Source organism: Diachasmimorpha longicaudata, chromosome 19 (assembly GCF_034640455.1).
Source record: "Diachasmimorpha longicaudata isolate KC_UGA_2023 chromosome 19, iyDiaLong2, whole genome shotgun sequence".
NCBI classification, from domain to species: domain Eukaryota; kingdom Metazoa; phylum Arthropoda; class Insecta; order Hymenoptera; family Braconidae; genus Diachasmimorpha; species Diachasmimorpha longicaudata.
In genome coordinates this window covers 2220594-2242210 of record NC_087243.1, presented here as the reverse complement: position 1 = coordinate 2242210, position 21617 = coordinate 2220594, and the positions used below count along the sequence as shown (strand labels likewise).

General features: G+C 39.8%; 1 protein-coding gene across 7 annotated transcripts in view; it reads left to right on the top strand.

The window, feature by feature from the left end:
* Positions 1 to 21617, top strand: part of Psq (pipsqueak) — a 53533-nt gene that overhangs the window by 16406 nt on the left and 15510 nt on the right. For all 7 annotated transcript variants that reach the window (XR_010300526.1, XM_064137784.1, XM_064137781.1 and 4 more), the window contains exons 2-3: positions 47 to 191; positions 2744 to 2908. Coding sequence is in view for 6 of the 7 variants with exons in the window: in XM_064137781.1 (XP_063993851.1) it covers positions 47 to 191; positions 2744 to 2908 (310 nt within the window). In the remaining variant the exon portion in view is untranslated. The remainder of the gene's footprint in view (positions 1 to 46; positions 192 to 2743; positions 2909 to 21617) is intronic.

Genomic DNA, 21617 nt, shown 5'->3' with positions numbered 1-21617 from the left:
GTGGTTGTGATTATTTATTTATTGGGGATTTTGTTTGTTTGTCCAGCGGAGGGATGGCTGGGCAGCACTACTGCCTGCGGTGGAACAACTACCAGTCGAACATGACCTCGGTTTTTCATCAGTTGCTTCAGACTGAGGCCTTTGTTGATGTCACACTTGCCTGTAATGAGGCCTCGTTGAAGGCCCACAAGGTAGGATTTTGTTGTTAATTATGGTGGGGTTAATTGGGATTAATTGGGATTAATGGGGGGAGGAGGTGAGGGAGTGTTGGGGCTGGGGGATGAGGAGTTTCGATTTCGAAAGATTTTGAAGGAAAATGGCGATTAATTGGGGATTGGAGAACAAAGGATTTTGGGTTTTTCTTTGTTTGTTTTGTTGGAGACGTTGGGGGAAGGGTTTGGGACTTCAGGAGATGATTGGGGACGTGGGGGTGAGACTTTGGGACTCCAGGGGATGGTTGAGGAGATGAGATGGGGGGAATGGGGGTCACAGGGGTGGTTGGGGAGTGATGGAGGTGGTGGGGGCGTTTTGGTGGGTCGAATTTGGGGTTTTTAAGGGGGAATGGGGTCTTGGGGGAGTTCTACGTCGGTTTGGTATTGTGAGGGGGTTCAGGGGGTTGGGGGAGGGGATGCAGGGAGCTTTAGGGGGGTTTGGAGGCCCTTTGGGGTTGAAATGGACGTTTTTGGGGAGAATTTGGGTCTTTTGGTGGAGTTAAATGATTTTTGTGAGCACCAGGATGGGGTAATGGAGGTATTGCAGGGACTATCTCGCGATATCTCGACTTGTGGATTGTTATCGCGTGTGGATGCAACGAGTGACGTAATTCCGTTATCTCTGGGTAATCAGAAGTGATTTTTGTGGATTTGGGGTACGGGGTGGGGAGGGAATGAGTAAAATCGGTTTTAGATTCGGGGAAAAACAGGATTTTGGAGATCAGATTTTTTGGGTGAGAAGTGTGGGAGGTTCTGGGGAAATGTGGGTTAAATTTATGATGAGAAAAATTTTAATTAATATTTTAATTGGGAAAATTAGAGTTTTTTTTCAGTGAAGGGGAATTGGGTCGATTTATTTGGATTTCGTCTTCCTCTGGGGGATGAGGCGATTTTAATTGCGTCAGGAGTCGTGGGGTTCATGACTCGTTGACTCCTTCTTCGTGGGAGTCCTTAATATGAAGATGTTGAACGGATTTCAACACATGAATTTTACAGTAATTTTATCGTGTGCTGATTTGATGTAAAAATGTGTAAATTGACGTTCCGTAAAATGAGTTGGAAGGGATCAGCGTCGGGGGGAGGTTTTGATGGTTTTGGGGTTGAAGGGGTTGATGATGAGTTGATGTGTTGAATTTTCTTGGTGTTGAATTGTCCTGTGTTGATAAATGATATTTAGTTTTGTATTTAAAAGATTATTTTTGAATATTTTAATGTAGATAAAGGTTTTGAAGATGATTTTGAGTTGATGGGTTGAATTGGGCCTGATTTGACTTTTAGGGTTGATAGACAACATTCAATAATTTATTTAAAATATTATCTTGAAATATTTCAACACAAAAACAGATTAAAAAAAAAATATTTCAAAAAAAATCTGGGTCTCTTCGTTTATTGAATTTTTTTTTGTGTTGAAAAGGATGAAATGGAGTTGATAAGTTGAATTGGGCCCGAGTTGACTTTTAGTGTTGATAAAAACCATTAAATATTCCATTTAAAATATTATTTTTGTTTTTTTTTTACACAAAAAAGGATTTTAAAAAATATATTCAAAAAAATTCTGGTTCTCTTCAACCGAAATCCATAAATTTTACTTATCAACTTCCTGTGACGTCACTGGATGTGAACCGCAACATAAATTTCCCCTTTTACATGTGACCTACACATATGAGCTACATATTCACGTTAAACTCGATTATATTGAAGTCTTTTTGTGTTAAAAAATATCAAGTTGAGTTCATACGTTGAATTGGGCCCAAGTTGACTTTTTACTATTGATAAACAACATTAAACATTCCATTTAAAACATTATCTCAAAATATTTTAAATATTTCACTACAAAAACAGATTTAAAAAGAAAAAATATTTCAAAAAAATTCTGTTTTTCTTCTTATAATTCAAGTCTTTTTGTATTTAAAAAATATGAAGTTGACTTGACATGTTGAATTGGGCCCGTGTTGACTTTTACAATTGACAAAAAACATTAAACATTCCACTTAAAATATTATCTCCAAATATTTTAAATATTTCACCACAGAAACAGATTAAAAAGAAAATATCTTTAAAAAAAAATCAGTTTTTCTTCTTATAATTCAAGTCTTTTCGTATTAAAAAAATATGAAGTTGACTTGACATGTTGAATTGGGCCCGAGTTGACGTCTACAATTGACAAAAATCATTAAACATTCCACTTAAAAATATTATCTTCAAATATTTTAAATATTTCACCACAAAAACAGATTAAAAAGAAAAAATATTTCAAAAAAATTCTGTTTCTCTTCTTATAATTCAAGTCTTTTTGTCTTAAAACATATAAAGTTGACTTGACATGTTGAATTGGGCCCAAGTTGACTTTTACAATTGACAAAAAACATTAAACATTCCACTTAAAAATATTATCCCCAAATATTTCAAACATTTCCCCACAAAAAAACCAATTTAAAAAAATATAAAAAAATCCTCTACTTTCTCACTATTTAAAATATTTCTTCTGAATATTTAAACAATTTCTAACTCACGTCTTTTTAATTCCCCAGGTGGTACTCTCGGCCTGCAGTTCGTACTTCAAAAAACTGCTGCTGTCTAATCCCTGCAAACATCCGACTATTATAATGCCCCAGGACGTGTGTTTCAATGATCTCAAGTTTATCATTGAATTTGTTTACAAGGGCGAGATCGACGTGTCACAGGCGGAACTCCAGGTGAGAGAAATCTAGCCCAAGAGAACATTCCTTTCGTTTTACCCGCGCTATGGGCCCGTCACGCTCTCCCGCTGATGCTCGATATTATTTGTGGGATCTTCCGGAGTTTCTCCGTCGGTTCGTTAACACGAGGGGTCGGTAAGGGAGGGATCGGAGTTACTGGTGGTGGAGAAGTCCTTTAAAGTCCTTTTGGGGTAGGGAATTACCTTATTGGGAGGAGGAATTGACGATTGGGCCCAGGGAAAGACCATAAATTTTTGGGCTGAATAATTAATTAATTCTGATCACTAATTATAATTTTAAAGAATTAATTATTTATATTCAGCAATAAACCTCGAGGGCGGGGGGGGAGGGGAAGGGAATTGCAATTTATAAGAACAAGACGTCGCGTTATTGTTTAATAAAAATTAGTGATTTAATTTATAATATTGGAGACATTACTTTGGAGGTTTAATTATTATTTTGTGTTGTTTAATTATTATTTTGTGTTGTTTAAGTTATTTAATATGTTGTTTATTGTTTTTCCTTATTTTTACGTATCGATACATTCGATATGTTCGATTATCGATATTAATTTTTCATTGTTGATGAGACAGTTTAATGAAAAATGAATAATTAGTAATTCAGGCTCACGTGTGATAAACAAATTGAATTTTGGACGTATCGCAAGCAAAATGATTATAAAAAGTTGATTAAACGAATATGAAGTTAAGGGGGAAATTATGTTGAACACGTGATGATAAATATTAATTAAAAATCGATAGATTTGGGGAGAAATTTTATGGATCAGTTGATTTTTTCAAATTGACAATCTTTAATTTATTAGAATTTTTTAACGAAATTTTCTGGGGTTATTTAATGAAAATTAGCGATTGGAAATGTCGGGAAATCACATAAATAATTTATGATAACAATTGTCTTAGAGGCGATTTTTTAAACATTTTTCTAAATTTCTTTTTCAAGTTGTTGACAAATTTCGAAAATGTCGACTCCATCGCATGAAAATCTACATAAAAAAATTATATAACCTTTTTTTTTTAATTATAATTGATTAGTGAGATAATTATCGCATAAATTTATTGAAAAAAAAATTGTTTTCATTACGAAAAGGATTTTTTTGATTGAAATAAATTTATTTGAGGTCTAAATATCAAAAAATGACTCAAAAATTCTCTGGAAACTCAAAAAACATTTTTTTTAATCACGAAAAGGACTTTTTTGATTGAAATAAATTTATTTAAGGTCTAAATATTAAAAAATAACTCAAAAATCCAGAGAAATTGTTATTTCCCTGGATTTTGCAACAATTTTGCAACAATTTTTAGTCTCAACTTCTCAAAATAATTATTCCACACCAACAAAATCCATTAATTAACTTCTTTCTGAACTCAAAACCCCAAAAATTGAATTCCAAACATCAAAAACATTTTTCTCATCAACAATTTCTCAAAATAACAAAAATCAAAAAAATCAAAATCTACTTTACCCCACCATTTTCCATCCATTACCCCACGAACCTCCCGTCGATAAAATCGATCTCATCTCCACCACCGCACGATAATTCTCAACCTCACAAGATGGCGTCTCGTTCATTGTCTCCAGTTGTTGTGACTTTTCCCCCGTCTTTATCCACCGAATGCCCGGTTCTCCTCAGTTTTGCCTCGTAAATAGGTAATCCGGTGCTCTCAGTGAAAATAATCACCCGGACAGTAATTTCATCCACAATTACCCCTCCCCCCGCCCCGTGAACCCCCCGTGAGAGTGAAAAAACCCCAGAAAAATCGTGTTATCAGTGTTGGACATCTTCACCGAGACGCCAGACACCTTTCGCTGGATTTGTTTGATGCCCAAGAGGTTAGACACACACCATCCATTACTAAAAAACCCCTAGACACGAAACTGCGCGAGGAATGACCGGTGTCGATACACCAGGTCAACATTTAATTAGAACAAAGACAATAGCCCGTCCTCCACCAAATATTTGGCGATTTCAGGCGCCTGGAGGGCAGCTTCGTGTGGAGGTTTAGGGCTTTGGGGAGTGTGGCCCCCCTCTGGGGGGGTTTTTAATTGTTTAAGGGTTTTTTAATGAAGAATAAGTGATTATTGGAAAAGGTTTGATGGCCGCTGGCGAAGCTGTCTGGTGCCTCTCGCGCCTATGTCCCTCGGTTGAAATCAATAAAAGGACAGTCTTCGACCCCCATCTCGTTAGGACGCATTGTTCGGCAATCAGGGTACACTCTGGCGGTGCTTGCTAGGCTCCCAGGGGCTCTCAATGGCAGCAAAATTTTTTAGAAGGTCTGGATGAGGTATTGGGAGATGGCAATTGAGTTTTGTATTATTTTCGATGTCTGAAGAGTAATTATCGATTATTGACGATTATTATTTTGGTTAGTTGCTGGCTTTGGGGGAATTTGGAGGTTTATGAGGGGAGTTGGGTAATTAATTATGGGATTATTTTTATTTGTTGTTGGAGGGGGTATTAGAAGGGGGAACAATTGTTTAATGGTTTCAGGGGTTTGTTGTCGAGCGATTGGTGAGAGGTGAATAATAATAATTGATGGGATTTATTTGTTGGTGGGGACAGGTCGTTAGAGGTGTGGAGAGATAATTAAATTGTTAACGTAATTCAATGGGTTTATGGGGTTTTTATCGAGTGATGGGAAACAGCTGGAGACGATTTTAATTTGTTGTTAGTGACGAAATTTTTTATTAGAATTTTTTCTGAAGGACGATTGGGGATGTGGAACTCGGTCTTTGGTTCTGTTAATTATTTATTTCAATATTTCCTTTGATTTCAATCTCATTAACACGGTTTTTAATGTCTGAATGACGTGATGTAAATGAAATAGAAGAGAATACTTGAATTTAACAACAAAATGCAGTTTAAGTTGAGGAAAAATAAACTTTTGAAACGAGAATTTTTAATTTGAAGTGAATTTCATTGAAGTGACTTTCATTTTAATTAATTACAGGAGATTTTCGGTTATTGTTATTAAATTCTTGCTGATTTGTTATGAATAACGAACAAAAATTAGTCTTCACTCCTTTGTCATTTTTGGTTTCGGTTTTTTTACGCAGAAGACATTTTTTTTCGGTAAAAATTACTTTAACGATTGGTAATTATGTGGTCTCTTGGTCATTCGGGGAAAATCCAATATTTTTAATAATAATTACGTGAACCCCCGATAATTTTTATTGAAAAGTCAACAAACTTTACTGAACGTTACGTTCATTTTCCCTCAACTGCCAAAACACGATATTATCAAACGATTAATTAATTACTGATGAAATTTTTATAAAATCGATTGATTAATTTCTCCGGAAGAACATTAACAATTATATGCAATTATTTCTTGCGAAAAACATCGAGTAATAAATCGTAGGATGTTAACTAAAAAAATCCCAAAATCTCAAGCAAAAAAAATTCATTCGGAAGCAAAAATTCTAAAATCAATTGATGTAATCCACGTGACCTTCAAAATGTTACTCATTTAATGACTGAGGGTTTGACCTTGACTTTGCAATTTTTACCTGCGAATCTGCAAATCGATTAAAATTTTTCTTTATCATAACTAATAATTATTAAATACAACAATAGGGAGCGAAATTTTAGACAAAAATTAGACCTTCAGGAGACGAAACGACGAACGAAGGTTAATTTCATCAAAAAAAGTCCCAAATCTAATTTTTTCACCAAAACTTCACCCGAAAAGGGGTTGACTATAATTTCGTCCCACCCTTCACCCCCTACAGCTCTAATTTTTCCCAAAATCTCCACCCCCGTCCCGACGAGGGTGCGAGTCGTCCCAAAAACTGCCCCCAAACCGTTTATCTCGCGATTATCTCCCCAACCACAAGATATATAAAAAAATGCCCCGAACAAAAAAGATAGAGGACCCAAATATCTAAAAAAACTGTCCCAACCATTTTCTCCCATCCCCCACCGTTCATCCCCTACACCGCCAAAACCAAACCACCAAAAAACAATTCTAAAACCATTTCCCCAACGAAAAACCTAATTTTTCAAACTTTTTACTAATTTCCATTTATTTAAATAATCACCCTAAACCCCTCAATATCCCCCATTCATCTCCACTACCCCCAACCCTTCAAAACATCATTTAAACCCCATAAAATCCCCCAAAACCCTCCCCCCACCCCATCAAAAATATTTTTCTCCTCATTTTCTTATTCTCAATCTCCAAAAACTCTTTTTATCTCATTAACAATAATTTAATCTACAAAAATTAAAAAAAAAATAATAATAAAATTAAACCCCATAAAATCCCTCAAAACCCTCCCCCATCCCCATCACAAATATTTCTCTCCTCATTTTCTTTTTCTCAATCTCCAAAAACTCTTTTCATCTCATAAACAATAATTTAATCTACAAAAATTAAAAAAAAAAAATAATAAAATTAAACTCCATAAAATCCCTCAAAATCCTCCCCCCACCCCTTCAAAACATCATTTAAACCCCATTAAATGCCCCAAAACCGTCCCCTCACTCCATCAAAAATATTTCTCTCCTCATTTTCTTATTCTCAATCTCCAAAAACTCTTTTCATCTCATTAACAATAATTTCATCTACAAAAATTTCAAAAAAAAAAAAAAATAAAATAAATATATAAATAAATAAATAAATAAATAAATAAATAAATAAATAAATAAAATTACCCCCCCCCCCCTCCGGATCGACTGATTGAATATTTACCCACCAGTTGACAGTAAATTTCCAATTTCCCTGTTACAACAATGAAAACTCTATTACGAAAAATCCCCTCGACGATGCAAAATGCAGATGGAAAAATATGAAATCCAGTGAAAGACAACATTCGAATATAATTGGCTGCGATGTTTCATATTTTTTTTTTCATTCTCTTTTCGTTTTGTCCCTCGACTCAGCCGGGCGCAACGTGCTGGCACGCAACGCCTCCTGGGTGTTGGTGGAATCGTGTGCATAGCCGGTGTATTCGAGACCCTCGGAGGCACAACAAAATCACATTAAAATAATCGATGAATAATTCTGGGTGGAGTAAAAGAAATTCAAAATTTTTCTTCGAAATTACGTCAATTAACCCCGAAAAAACCCCAAAAACTGACAGAATTGGTGAGAGGGAATTTATTGACGAGTCATAAGACATTTTTGGATATGAAACAAAGACGATCTGTGCATTTACTGCCGACATCACACCATAAATGATCGAATAAAACCGTTTTACGTCAGAAAATTACGATTACGGGGTTGTAGATGCTCACTAGGAGCTCGAGAATACCGTCACATCATGTATCCTGGTTCGTAGACGCTGGAAATACGTCGCCGACATTCCGCCGACAGTCAGCCGACATTCGTCAGAAAGTCGGCGGAATGTCGGGCGAACGTCGGCAGTCGCGCCAACGATCGTAGGAGGCTAGGTGAACAATACACCGACAGTCGGCCGACATTCAAACGACTATTTACCGCGATTAAGGGAAATTTTCATGTGTTTCGAGTGACCTTGAATCCAGTCCAGAATATACATATCAAAAAGGTTCTCACTGCCCCCCTCCCCATCAACAGAATCAATTTTCATATGAATTGAGTGATAAAAAATGCGAATGAGGTCGTGACAGTTTTTTTTCGGTAGTAAAAGTCGAGGATTTTGAGGAAGCGAAAGAAGAGAAACGATAAAGGATCTTCACCAATGACCTCGTTCTCGACTTGTCACGCTCGATAACTCAACTCCTAACATTTTCTCCTTCTGCATCTTCCATCGCTCATCAACGAATACCTGAATGTTTTCCCCAGGGGGGGTTGATCCCACCCCCCACCCCCTCATGGGCCCCTTCCCCCCCCCTTCACCACACGACTAGCCGTCATGGCCAGGTGATAACAGTGTGATATTCAGGGGGACAACAACAACTAGAGTGATGATGATACCAATGACGATGACCTGACCTCATTTCTGAATACTTGATGTGGTGAGAAACTCGGACACCTGACCAGGAACACCTACGTAAACCTCCCATACCCTGTCCCCACGTACTCAACATACGGTGGAGGCGATAAAACCAGGGGGAGAGGGGGTGGGGAGGGGTGAGGAGGATGAAAGGAACTAGACGCAGTGGGAATACCGTTTCACGAGACCTTGAACTCTCTTTACCACTCGTAAAACCCTCGTGGCAGACACACGAGACGTCTCTGGTTCGACTTCGCCGAGTTTTTTCCACTCGCAGTTGAGAGAAAAAAAAAATTATCCGGGAGGATAATTTTGGTATTTTCGGTTGGGACTGTACCCCTGGAGTTGTAGTCGAATTGTGAGTAGAATTGGGCCCAAAATGGTGGGGCCATTGATTTTTAGATGTGAGAGGGAGCAGCGGTGATTTTATGATTTTTTTTTTTGGTGATTTTGAGATTTCGATTTTTTTATTGATTTTAGGTTTTTTATTGCAGATATTCGAGGGGAGGGGATGGGATTGATCGATTGATCGATTGGGCGGATGCGATTGTCGTCGATGGTACAATGAAAATATTTTGGGACTCATTATGGTTGAGGTAGACTAAAGAATGGGTTTAAGGGCCCGTTGGGGGGTCAGGTGACAGCAAGTGGGTGTGATAAATTGTTGAAATGATTGTTTGATTGGATTAATTATTATTGGGATGGGGAAGGATAGTTGAAGTGGGGTAATTGGGCCTGATATCGATTTTTAAATAATTACATTGGGGGTTTGATAATGATTTTTATTTTTATAATTTTTATGGTTACGAAGGATTTTTGTTACTTCAGATTTTTGTAATGCTTCAAGTTAATTTTGTAGTTTTATAAGTTGATGGTGGACTGAATTAGTCTGAAGAGTAATTATCGATTATTGACGATTATTATTTTGGTTAGTTGCTGGCTTTGGGGGAATTTGGAGTTTTATGAGGGGAGTTGGGTAATTAATTATGGGATTATTTTTATTTGTTGTTGGAGGGGGTATTAGAAGGGGGAACAATTGTTTAATGGTTTCAGGGGTTTGTTGTCGAGCGATTGGTGAGAGGTGAATAATAATAATTGATGGGATTTATTTGTTGGTGGGGACAGGTCGTTAGAGGTGTGGAGAGATAATTAAATTGTTAACGTAATTCAATGGGTTTATGGGGTTTTTATCGAGTGATGGGAAACAGGTGGAGACGATTTTAATTTGTTGCTAGTGACGAAATTTTTTATTAGAATTTTTTCTGAAGGACGATTGGGGATGCGGAACTCGGCCTTTGGTTCTGTTAATTATTTATTTCAATATTTTCTTTGATTTCAATCTCATTAACACGTTTTTTAATGTCTGAATGACGTGATGTAAATAAAATAGAAGAGGATATTTGAATTTAACAACAAAATGCAGTTTAAATTGAGGAAAAATAAACTTTTGAAACGAGAATTTTTAATTTGAAGTGAATTTCATTGAAGTGACTTTCATTTTAATTAATTACAGGAGATTTTCGGTTATTGTTATTAAATTCTTGCTGATTTGTTATGAATAACGAACGAAAATTAGTCTTCACTCATTTGTCATTTTTGGTTTCGGTTTTTTTACGCAGAAGACATTTTTTTTCGGTAAAAATTACTTTAACGATTGGTAATTATGTGGTCTCTTGATCATTTGGGGAAAATCCAATATTTTTAATAATAATTACGTGAACCCCAGATAATTTTTATTGAAAAGTCAACAAACTTTACTGAACGTTACGTTCATTTTCCCTCAACTGCCAAAACACGATATTATCAAACGATTAATTAATTACTGATGAAATTTTTATAAAATCGATTGATTTATTTCTTCGGAAGAACATTAACAATTATATGCAATTATTTCTTGCAAAAAACATCAAGTAATAAATCGTAGGATGTTAACTAAAAAAATCCCAAAATCTCAAGCAAAAAAAATTCAATCAGAACCAAAAATTCTAAAATCAATTGATTTAATCCACGTGACCTTCAAAATGTTACTCATCCAACAACTGAACGTCTGACCTTGAACGATTGGTAATTATGTGCCGTCTTCATCACTTTAGGAAAATCAAAAATTTTCCAAAAATAGTTCAACCCCTTACATTTCCCCTAAAATCCTCCCGGATCACATATCGAAATGTCTCAAATATATCGATCCCGAAGATATCGAAAAAAACCTCGAAAAGTCTCGATTGTTGTTGGGCCTCATGACAAAACCCTCCGTATCTGGCCCCAAAGTCACTCGATTCAGTTTTAAAAAAATACCCCATTATAGACAACAACATTCCCCACAAAATTGATATAACAAACAATATTCTACGACACGTCCTTTTTTCATTAAAAAATCCGAAAGTTATTTAACCTCAATCTCATCTCTCTCCTCCCCCTCCAAACGGATGCGCGCGCACATCCACCCGGGCCTTACCTCATCAACTCACATTTCTATCGATACCCAAAACTAACAACCCCCATCCCTCCCCCTTAACCACCCCAATAATTACCCCCCTCCATTTCCCTCTCCCCTAATCAACAAATTAAATTAACAAATTCAAAAATTTCCCCCAAAAAAAATTTTTTTTTCATTCCTTTTCTTTCCCAATCTACCTCCCCCCCATTTCCACCTACCATCCCCCATTTTTTATGCATCAACCCCCTATTTTTTCCTCCCCTCCAAATTAATTTACCCCATCAACTAATTTTCATATTCGTCAACAACTTCGCGTCACTCCTCAACTAACAATAATCGATTTTTCATTTATTGCTCTCAATTACTCCCGACAAATTGCCATCGTCAATACAAAATTTTTGTTAATCATCATCAATTGAAGTTTATAACCCATCAAAAAAAAAAAAAAAAAAATCTAAACTTTTATACCAGACTGTACCACGCGGATTCTGCAAGCGCATCGGTTGGGGTTATATGTGTGCGTAGAGACGACTGGAGCCGCAGATTCCCTTTGTCCGCGCAAACTCTGCAGTCACGACTGCCTCTTTCCTGCCCCCCCCCCCTCTCTCTCTCTCCGCCCCCCCCCTCCTACCGCCCCTCACGGTCAATCCACCGACTCTCTCACTCTTTTTCCACTTTAAAATCTTTGTTCCTCATCTCTCTTTGACGAATACCCACGAACCCCACCCCAACCCCCCCCCTATTCCCCCCTCGGGGGGGGGGGGGGGGGGCTTTCCGACTCCATGATTTTTCGACCGAAAAAATTTTTGCACACAATTCCTCATAAATTCCCCACCTCAAACCGCACCCAAATCCACGAAAAAACATAATAATAATCAATTTAAAATCTTAAATTATCCCCCCCCCCGCCACATTTTTTGAGTAAATTGTGAAAAAGAAAATTTTTCCATGAGTTTTTGAAAGCGTAAAAATAAAAATGCATCAGCAAAGAGAGTGACTATACCCGTGCAGACGGATCCCAAACAACACTGGGGGCTAAACCCCCTCCCTCTCTCCCCCCCTCCCCCTTCATCCCACCCTCCCCGCCGCCGCCCACCTCTCGAGATTATCCACGTTCCAATAGATCGATCCTCTCTGTCAGCCGCATACCTTTGGGGCTCCACAGGGCTTGAGACCTCCTCCTCAATTCCCCCCTTTCCCCCCCCCCCTGCCACCGCTCCTCGTCTCGCGCCTCACAATTCGCATCCATCTCCCTCATCTCATCCTCGTCATTGGCCGCGCCTCGTCCACCAATGGCGCGACATAGCCGTTTCAACCGTCTACATCTCACTCCATTTCTCGGTCTTTATCGGGTGCATTTAAACGCACAATACGAACTCGAATTTTCTATCTGCATTTAAAAAAAAAAAAAAGATTCTCAAGCCCCCCCAGCCCCCCTGTCGTCCTGTCCCCCCTCCCCCATTATGGCTTATTCGATATTCAGGTTTAGGTCCCTCTGTTGCATTAAGACACGCACAAATGCGTCTGTATTTCGATTTTTAATTCTCTGTCTCTGTCTTATTTCATCACCGTTGGGTTAACGTCGGCAAATTTCGCGGCATCTCGGTGGGTCCCTCTTTACACCCTCCTCACCCCCCTTCCCACCCTGTTCACCGAGCGCCTGTGATCCCCCCTCCCCGCGTGCCTATCGCCCGATGTTACCCCCACCCCACGCGCCGAACGCCCGAGGTCCCCCTTCCCCGCGCCAAACGCCCGATGCCCCCCCCCCCCCACCCGCGCCAAACGCCCGATGTCTCCCTCCCCGCGCCACCCGAAGCCCCACTCCCCGCGCGCCTAGCGCCCGATGTTCCCCCCACCCCGCGCCAAACGCCCGATGTCTTCCCCCCACCCCGCGCCAAACGTCCGATGTCCCCCTTCCCGCGCCTACCCGAAGCTCCCCCCACCACTCCCCGCACACCAAACGCCGGTTCACTGGTCTGTCCTCCTCTTTGCTTGTGAGTACCGGCTGTCCGTCTATGGTACACCACTACCAACACTATCGTCACCGCCCGCTCCTCATCCCAAATATACATCTGTCTCTGTTTCTTCCAGGCTGGCGTCCTCAGCCCGATCCCTTCGGTTAGTGAGCCTCACCGAATGCCATTTCACTTTCGTTGGGCTTCGCCACGGAGGTGACCCGAGGTACCCGCCAACAATTACAGCGGCCGAGTTTTTAGTTAAAATAGATCAATTCGGAATTTGAATTTTTTTTTTTTTTTTTTTCGGCGGTGTGGGGGGGGATGAGGGTTGATATGCTGGTGGAGTTGGTGAACGTTGCTAGTGTTTTGTGGAATTGAAATAAATTTAATGTCTCGGTACATTTGAATTGTTCGCGGTGGCTTTGGTGAACCCGACGGGTCTGACGCACGTGTGTGAACGAGTAGCGTCGAGACGCCAGTTTTTTTTTTTTGTTTAGCACTGGGGTTTTATGTTGCACTTGGAGATGGTCTGGGATTTTAGTGGGCAGTTGGGCTCGTGAGTCGATCATTGATGGCGGGTGAAATTGGGGGTTGAGGTGAGTGATAACTGTCGGTAATAGTGGGGGTATTGATTATTTAGTGATGAGGGGGTGGATATATGAATTTAGTTGTGATGTTCGGGGGGTTTTTTTGAGGGGGGCGGGGTGGGGGGAGGGGGTGGAACATCGCAGGTTGCTGATGCGATGGGGATGAGATTTTAAGGGATGAAATGCACGTTCGAAGTGGACGAAAATGTTTAGAAAAATATTTTTGGTGATTTAATTAATTTCGGGGGTTGTTGATTAATTGTAATTACCTCTGATGGAGGGTGATGCATCGGAGAAGGCCCAATCCCGGGGCCTTAGGACATAAGTCCCAAAATCACCTTTTGTGTTTTTTCGCGGATGAATCATGTGATTATTATAATATTCTAGAAGATGAGCGGTTTTCACGTGACCTTGAATTAAGTTTATTAATCGTTTTCAAGTTTTTATGTCTCGGGGGTTCGGTAATGTTTATTTATAAAAAGGGGAGGGGGTCTCGGGGGGACTTTCTCGGGGCAGATTTTTTCCAAAATGCATCTGTTGTCAGGGTTCGTTAGGAACGGGAGCTTTTGACAGAGTTTAATTAGTTTAATTAGTAATCAGGGTTTAACGTACATAAAAAGGGGGTAATTATTTCGATTGTTATAATGTAATAATAATTATTTAGTTTTTTAGAATTTGGGATTTTCTTGAGGGAAAATCTTTGAGGAGCTAATTAATGTTCGTAATTATTACTTGAGTTCACTTAAAGTTATAAATAATATGATCATGTTATGATTGAGTAAATAAATATTTCTCTCAAGTAAATAAATATTTCCTTCAAACAAATAAATATTTCCTTCAAATAAATAAATATTTCCTTCAAATAAATAAATATTTCCCTCAAATAAATAAATACTTCCTTCAAGTAAATAAATATTTCCCTCAAATAAATAAATATTTCCCTCAAGTAAACAAATATTTAACATAAATAATTTGTTTATCGAACCTCAGAAATTCTCTAATCATTCGCCTATTGAATCTACTGTTTCATAAATAAAATATTAGATTTATCTTGACAATAAATCTGTATTCAAAAATTTATTTATTAACAATCGAACAATACTTCGATTAATCTCGATGAACTCGTCTCGAGATATCGATTATTGATGGGGATACGATTTATTATGCAAATGTTTTAATGAATGACTTCATTATTTCGAAGAGATGGGGTAAACTCGGACGTAAATAGCATTCAATGAATTCTTTCATTCGGAGGGGGAAGGGGGTGAACAATTGATTAAATCAGAAGGGAATAGGAGATGAACTGAAATCTGGGGGTTTATGAACTCAAATAGTTAACAGTTTGGAATTTTAATAGTAGTTTTTAGTTTAAATAGTCATGACTTGTTATTTTCGGGTTCTCGAGGGTGACTTAAATTAAAAGTCACCCCCTGGTGCCGTTTTTTGAAGAAAACCCTGCGGTTTTTGGAATATTCCCAGGGCCTATTAATCTGATTTACTATTAAAACAACCCCTGGGCCCTACTTGCAATGACTAGCAGGACAAAGACGTTTTCATTCCGGAAATGTCTTCCTGATGTCGTTACCCCATCTGCTCCCCCAAATGGGGGTAAAATAAAATTTTTTTAAGTAGGAAATTCACCCTCCGGATCTTCCCTTTCTTGAGGCCCTGGGCCCTGGGCCCTATCGAGGGGTGGAAACGCAAAAAATAGGAGAAACTGAATTTTGAATTTTGGAAAATCGGGAATGAAATAGTCGATTATTTTAATTTCACCCTCAGCTGATTTTTGTGGGGGTATTTCCGGACGTAAGGGATGTAGCGCAGATAAGGCCCAAAATAAATTATTAACTTACAATTGAAAATAGGTCCCAAAAGTCGGTTAATTAGTTTCAACCCCCGATCGACTATTTTCGATATTTTAATTCCTCGAAGAATAAAAATCGCCCCAATAAAATCGAATGCAACACCCACCCCCATCCCCTATTTATAATCTATTTTTCGACCCTTAAATTGACCTCCGTCTCATCAATTGAGAGATCTCGTCATAAAATCCGACCAGACGATGACCTCATCCCTTTGCAAATGGCCTCGGTAACCGCTGAATTTTCTCCACCAGACCATCGCGACCCTTATTAACCCCTCCCCCCCCTCCGTAAATGCCCCTTACCGAGTGTCAAAAAACCCCCGGAAGCTCGTGTACAGCCGTCTGAAGAGCGTCACCCCCGTCCTCTCGCATTATCAACCCCCTTCACTTCACATTCGTAAACATTCTTGCACTTGAGTCTCACCTACTCATGTTTTTTCTTAGTTTCTCACCCTGGCCCGTTGCCAACCCTTAATATATCAACACCACCCCCTCATGCGAGATCAAAACATGGCCGATGATCGGTCCATACTGGCCCAGTGGCCAATGCTGGTGTATTCCCGGCTGACTGTCGGCCCATCTCCAGTCGACTATTGGTCCATCCCCAGTCGACTGTTGGCCCATTCCGGGTGAACTGTCGGCCAATGTTGGCCCATTCCGGGTGAACTGTCGGCCAATGTTGGCCGAACCTCGGCTGACTGTCGGCGCATCCCCAGTCGACTGTTGACCCATTCCCGGTCGTTTGTCGGTCAATGTTGGCTGATCCCCGGCTGACTGTCGGCTCATCTCCAGTCGACTCTTGGCCCATTTCTGGTTGACTGTCGGTCAATGTTGGCTGATCCTCGGCTGACTGTCGGCTAATGCTTGACCATCCCCAAACGATTGTCGACCAATACTGGCTCATTCTCGGCCAATGTCGGCCCATCCCTGGCCGACTGTCGGTCCACCCCGGCGGATTACCGGCACATGTTGGCCCATCCCTGGCCAACTGTCGGCCCATCCCCGGCTGATTGTCGGCCAATGTTGGCTCATCCCCGGCCGACTGTCGGCAACTCCTCATCTCCTCCCAATGCCCCTCCCCCCATACCCTATCACTCCAATCAACAATTAACACATTAAATTCTCTCGAAATTCACAACTGTCCCCCTTTCTCACTATTGACCCTCATCCCTCGTAAACACGTGGTCTTTTTCATTCAGTAAAAGGAAATCCCGTACGTGGAATTGTACGAAGGATAGTAGGTAAAAGAAAGTGGTAGAGAAAACGAAGGAGACGTCTCCTCCCTCCTCTCCCTCCCTCCCTCCCCCTTTCCACCCCTCCCTCGCCCCGTTACATTATCAACTCCGTTATAACGCCGTATTCGTAATACTCAAGTACTCCACAGTTACCTCTATCCTCCTCCAGTGGATACTGGTATGTTCGAGTATTCCGAGTATTTCCCCCGCAAGATGGATAAAAAAAAAAAAAAGAGTCATCTCCTTCGGGCAACATCTTCCTCCCCACAACCACCCTCCCTCCCCCCTCCAGGACACTTCCCCCTTGCCTCCTCCTGGTGGATACGACCTTCGTATTCAGTCTCTCGGTCTTTTCAGGGATTTACACCTGTTGGACATGGGATTGGTGATGTCCTCCTATTTTTCGGTGCTACCCCTTAGTCGAGGGGGAGGGGAAATTTGAAGATGAATGTTCGGTTTGAGTTTAAAAATGTCTTGAGGAGGTTTATGGGTTTCCAAAGCCATCATCAAGACGGGAAGACGGGAAGTTTATATAGCGTTCCACATTTCTTGTGACGTCAAAGGAAATCTTTGGATAGGATTTTGGATGAGGTAGGAAGAGGAACAGGATAATTCTCCATATGATTTTTGCAAGAAAAATTACTGAAAAAATGGATAGTCCAGACCGGGGTTTGAACCCGGGACCTTCCGATTATGCATCGGGTGCTCTCCGAACTGAACGCAAGTGATGGGCCGTCAGGTGATGGGGGAGCACGTCTTAATATCCGGTCGAAAATATCCAGTCCAAAATATCCAGTTAAAAATATCCAATTTTTAAAAGATAAATCAGTATATTTTCAATGAAAAGTGTACAAATGATTCTAATGCTAAATTCACTATATTCGCTATTCTTAATTCACTGTTCACTCTTAAACACTTACACCAAAACCCTCTAACTATTCGTCTATCTAAAATACGTCTAACGTCTAACGTCTATCCTCTAACACTGCTCAAACACGACTCTGGCCCTGTCCCTCTTTGCAACCCTGGACTGGGCCCTAATCGTGTCACGTGGTCCTAACATCCCTGGACCACGCTGGCAGCACCGATCTCCATCTGGCACATCTGTGGCCCTCATAAACCCACAGACCCTCTAAGTGCATTTATGGTACAGGCTTTCATTCCTGTACCAATCTATGCCTATTTGTGGGGAAACCCCACAAATAGCACCTACGCTAAAACTATCGTATAACTTATGGCTCTAGACTATCTTACGAAAAACATCTATCTATATTATTATTTCTATTATGGGGATTTCCCCATAATTATTCGCGATACTACATAAATTTGTCTAACTTTTGTATTGGATTTGATAGCATTTGGATATTTGTGTTTTGGATATTATTGTTTTGGACATTTTTCATTGGAGATTTTTGTTTGGGTATTTTCGACTGGATATTTAGACGTGGAACCGTTGATGGGTTTGGAAAAGTTTGGAGGGACTAATTTATGGTAGGTTGGGGATGAAGTTGAGAGTTTGGGGTCTTTAGCACATGTGGAATTCAAAGGAAAATGTGGTTTCTGGGGTCGTGAGGTTTTTCTTGTTTTTTTGGGTTTTCAAAGGTTTTTCAAATTGTCAGGATTTAGGGGAGAAGGGGATTTTGGGTCAGTCGGGACTTCCTGGTGGTGATGATGGAGAGTTCAAGTTGAAGGGGTTGATTGTGTTGCTACATTTATTTATTTAGTTTTGCCCATATCCCAGGGGTTATAATTTGGTTTTGTTTTGTTTATTGATGGGGGTGGGGGATGTGTATTGTTAGGGGGAGAGAAATAGTTTTTGGGGATGATTTTTGGGGCCCTAAAATGGGCATTCGGTCACCCAAAAATCCTATTTCCTCCACAAATTTCCTGTTTTTTATTTTTTATTCAGTTATTATATACTATTTATTTATTTGGCCCAATCCCGGTCGACTGTCGGTCAATGTTGGCTGATCCCCGGCTGAGTGTCGGCCCATCCCCGGCCGACTGTTGGCCCATTCCCGGTGGACTGAAATTTCTGTAAATAAGAGGTTTCAGGGAATTCACAGAAATTTCTTGTTTATTTATTATTTATTTACTTATTATTTATTCATTTCGAGTCGAGGAATTTCCTATTTCCATCCAAAATTCTATTTTTGGATTCCTCCACCTAAAACCCCATTTTTGGGTAGAGGAATGCCCGAAATTTGTGGAGAAAAACGAAGGGGTTGAAGTCTTTTGGAAATAATTTTTAAGGGTAAAAATTTCTTTTTTTTTTTAATAGAAATTTTGAGGAAATGTCAATTTAATTTTTAATTCGGGAGGTGAGGGGGTGGCTTATTATTCAGAAAATCGATTTTTCTGGGATTAAACTTTAAAAGTTTAGGGGTTGAAATGTGATGGGGTGATTTGCCCTGAGGGGGGAGGGGAGGTCCTTGTGATGGGACTTTTCATTTTTAGGGGTTGAAAGGTGAAGAAGTGACTTGAAAATGAGCGGTGACTTGTGCTGAAAGTGGGGGGGTGGGTCCCATACGGGGCCTGATTCTTAAAAAAGGGGCGGAAATCGAAAAATTGGGCCCCAAATATTTGGGATCCGCCAACAACAAAAATGGGGACTTACTTGGACACGATCTGGAACACATCTGAGGTGTTAAACGATTTTTATAAATTGGGACTGATGCCGTGGTGAGTCCCATCGTCCCCAAAACATTAAATCCTCAAAATAACCTACGGTGAAGGTCACCACGACCTCCACACACTCATTCCATCAATTAAAATTCAACAAAATCACTAACAAATTTGGTCCCAAAATTCGGGGACTCACCAAATTGGGCCCGTACACATACGACCTGACACATGAAACAAAAAAAATCCCATAGAAATATTTATTTAAGACGTCGTCGTCGGCGATGGAAAGAAAATTGTCCTTCAGTCCCCGCCCGGGGCCTTACCCCCATCCCCCCCCCTTCCCCTCCACCTCATTTGGGCCCCTGTTGGGGTGGGGAGAGGACTAGCCCAACTCTTCGTCGTGCGATCTAATGCCCATGACAGCCCTAATCTTCAAAAAACACCGTAAGGCCCCTCGACGTAAGTCCCATTTTAGTTCACCATCACAAAGGGCCGTTTTTTTTTTTTGGATTTTTTTTGGGAAAAATTCAACGCCGATATCGTATAATCAGTTCGTCAGTCTGCGTTAATAATTGCTAGGGCGATGCCCTTGAACCCCAAGTATTGATTGGTGAGGTTGGGATGATGGTGGGCTTTCCCCTACTCCGCTGACTCGTCTGGCTGCTTCCTCCCTATTCCCCACGTCTGTACACGTATAGTGATACTGTCTTTATTGGTATAACAGACCCTGGGGTTGTCGCGCTCTCTCGTCCTGGTGTACAGCCGTCGCTGAGCCCATCCTACGGATCACCAATCCCTCACGTATCCGATGCGTCCCGGCGAATTTTCGGTACTAATGTCGGCAGAGTGACGGCGATGGGTTTTTTGGAGGGGGTTAGTGGGGAGGGGGAGGGGGTGGGGTTTATGATTTTTTTGGGGATTTGGGGGGGGGAGCTGGTGTTTTGGGAGGGACGATTTTTTAGGGGTTTTTGGGGACATTCGAGGTTTAGGAATTTTTTTAAGATTTTGAGGAGGGTTTTAGGATTTTCGGGGGAGGTCGAGGGTTTTTGGGGAAGTTTGGGGTTTTTGTGGTATTTTAGGATTTTTGGGGGAGGTCGAGAATTTTAGGGAATGTTTTGCGGTGTTTTTGTGGTATTTTAGGATTTTTGGGGGAATTCGAGGATTTTATGGAAAATTGAAGGATTTTAGGAAACGGTTTGCGATATTTTTGAAGTATTTTAGGATTTTCGGGGAAATTAAAGGATTTCCTGGAGAATTAAAGGATTTTAGGAAACGGTTTGCGATATTTTTATGGTATTTTAGGATTTACCTGGAAAGTTGAAGGATTTTCTGGAAAATTAAAGTATTTTATGAATTGGTTTGCGATATTTTTGTAGTATTTTAGGATTTTTTGCAAAAATAACAAGATGTTCTCGAAAATTGAAGGATTTTAGGAAATGGTTTGCGATATTTTTGAAGGATTTTAAGATTTACCGGGAAAGTTGAACAATTTTCTGGAAAATTGAAGGATTTTAGAAAATGGTTTGCGATATTTTTAAAGGACTTTAGGATTTACCTGGAAAGTTGAAGGATTTTCTGGAAAATTAAAGTATTTTTTGAAATGCTTTGCGATATTTTTGTAGTATTTTAGGATTTTCTGGAAAATTACAGGATTTTCTGGAAAATTAAAGGATTTTATGAAATCGTTTGCGATATTTTTACGGTATTTTAGGATTTTCAGAAAAATTCAAGGATTTTAGGAAATGTTTTGCCATATTTTTGTAGTATTTTAATAGTTTTTGGAAAGTTGAAGGATTTTTCAATTAATTAACAAAAGTGGATGGAAAGTCCTGATTTTTCCCTCTGAGTTTCCCGCTGTCTCAATGAACTTTTTCAAAAATTGATAAAACCTCTCCAAAAATTTATATAAACCAACACCCGATTTTGAAAATTTGTTAATCATTCAATAACAATAATCGTAGCTAAGAACGATACATTATTTTATATTTATCTGATCCATATTTTACCAAAAATTAACAACAAATTGACATGAAGAGGGTGCTGTCCATAATCCAAATTTTAAG